Source organism: Carlito syrichta, unplaced genomic scaffold (genome assembly GCF_000164805.1).
Source record: "Carlito syrichta isolate Samal-C Ts95f unplaced genomic scaffold, Tarsius_syrichta-2.0.1 Scaffold306818, whole genome shotgun sequence".
Lineage (NCBI taxonomy): Eukaryota > Metazoa > Chordata > Mammalia > Primates > Tarsiidae > Carlito > Carlito syrichta.
Genome location: NW_007250914.1, coordinates 96,599 through 98,646, shown reverse-complemented (window position 1 = coordinate 98,646; position 2,048 = coordinate 96,599). Strand labels below are relative to the sequence as shown.

General features: G+C 56.6%; 1 protein-coding gene across 1 annotated transcript; it reads right to left on the bottom strand.

Moving 5' to 3' along the window:
* Nucleotides 1-259: 259 nt before the first annotated feature.
* Nucleotides 260-1,731, bottom strand: FAM46C (family with sequence similarity 46 member C). Its single transcript, XM_008063392.2, has one exon. It carries the CDS (start codon nucleotides 1,706-1,708, stop codon nucleotides 533-535), a length of 1,176 nt encoding a protein of 391 aa, XP_008061583.1. The 5' UTR covers nucleotides 1,709-1,731; the 3' UTR covers nucleotides 260-532.
* Between the last annotated feature and the right edge of the window lie 317 nt (nucleotides 1,732-2,048).

Here is a 2,048-nt window from a genome sequence, read left to right as displayed (position 1 = left end):
TCCCTTGAACACAAATGAAGTCACAAGAGCACCCTCATGTTTACCATTTTCCACTTGATTGAAACTGACACAGGAAAAGAGATTATCAGCACAACTTTCACATAACTGCTAAGACTCTCTTAACAGCTGAGAACCCCAACACAGCCTACTCCAGGCTCAAATGAGAAGAAAGGTGGCTTAACACTTCTCATATGGTGCCCAAGCGTTCCCAATCTCAGGGACTGCACAGAGCTCAAATGCCCGTGCGCTCACGTTTGGGACACGACACGTTGGTGTCTATCTGGGAAAGACACGCAGAGGTCACACTTCCCAGGGCATTTCCCAAAGCGGCACTGTGAGATGGGTCCTTTTAGGGTTGGCTCGTGACAGGCTGCCGACCCACTCCAATGGGTACACAAAGAAGAAAAAAAAAGCAGAATCAGAGCTGAGTTCCCCTTTAAAAGCCAAACACCTACATCTAGAAGGAGGCTCCCCTACCTGAGAGCCCTCGCCTTAGTGGGGTTCCCCCTGCAGAAACCCTCAGGTCTCAAGGCTAGTTACAGGGCAGCCAGGTAGGGTAGGGCTGGCTGTAGGTAACCGGAGGATGGGCCACGTAGTAGTTGTTGAAGTTGCCGTCACTGACGTAAGGAGCCGGCTGGTAGTAACAGGTGACGTTGGTGGCGTTGGGGATGATGTTCTGCTCCGCCAGCACCCGCAAGGCCAGGAGGGAGATGAGGTTCAGCGTCTGCCGGCGCTCGTGGCCCATGAGGCACACGGTGCTCTCGTTCACCACTCTGCGGAGGATCATGAGGTAGTCGTACTTGCTTCTCTCTTCTTCGGCAAAGTGGTTCTGAAGGTAGGTCTCCAGCTTCCGCTGCTGTTCCAGGATGTCCGGGAAGTCGATGAAAAACCGGGAGCACATGTAGCGCTCCAGCGTCTTGATCTCCTCCTGGTCCGTGGGCCTGAAGTCCCGCACGAGAAGGTTGCTGTACTTGAGGAGCCCGCCGCCTCTGATTTCCTCGGGGTTCTTGGTGGCGATCAGTCTGTTCTGCAGATGGTCCAAGGCCTCCTCGAAGTCGCCATACACGCTCTCCCCGACCACGGTGGGGTGGAAGTGCTCGGAGATGGGGCTGGTGGAGCAGTCGTAGAAGAAGAGCAAGGAGTCCAGGACGATCTGGAAGGAGTCCACGCTGAACTCAAACTGACGCCGGATGGAGTCGACGAACTTCAGCTCCACGTTCCTCCCGTTCTTGTTGGAGAGGGAGATCAAGCTCCAGCGGTCAGTGTCCGTGCACACCTTCACCAGCTTCTGCACATACGCCTCCTTCAGGGTGACGGGGCTGATCTTGAGCTTGTTCACGCCCTCCGGCAGGAAGTTCAAGAGGGAACACAGGACCACATCCCGGACCAGCTGAAACTCCGCCTCTGTCGGGAGAGCCACGTGAAAGATGAGATCCAGGTCTTTGCAGCCCAAGCCGTTGTCTTTGACCAGAACGTGGCCGGCCGCGGAGCCGTTCAGCCGGACGTCCTGCACTTTGATGCCTGCCTCCTCCAGCCGGCTGCGGACGGTCTGGACGATGTCCTTCAGCGTTATCTCCAGGGTGGGAAAGTTGCCTCGTCCGTGGACGGGCACGACCTCGGTCAGGACCTCGTGCAGCCGGCTGACCTGGTCCCAGCTGAGCACGCTGAAGGACACGCAGTCCCCGGTCCGGCTGCTCTCCTCTGCCATCTTGAGGGATGTTCTGGCCAGGGACACTGAAAGGGAGGGTGAGAAACACAGTTAGGATTCACTTCGACGTGGCCAGGCGGTGTGAGGAACTCAGGGATGCCGACTGAGGCCTGTACACGGCCTGTACACCTTCCTATAAAACGGCGATACACAGCACCCACTGCCCAGGGCTGCCGAGAAGACTAAATGTGCTGAATACCTACGGAACGGGCCCTCCACAGAGGAAGGACAGACGCTCAGACTGATTCCATGCCACTTTAGATGGCTTCCCAGTTCATTTTCGCGTGGGCTTTTGTTACTGTTTTGCTTGCTTTGCCTGTGTAGGAGCGGGGGACGGCAC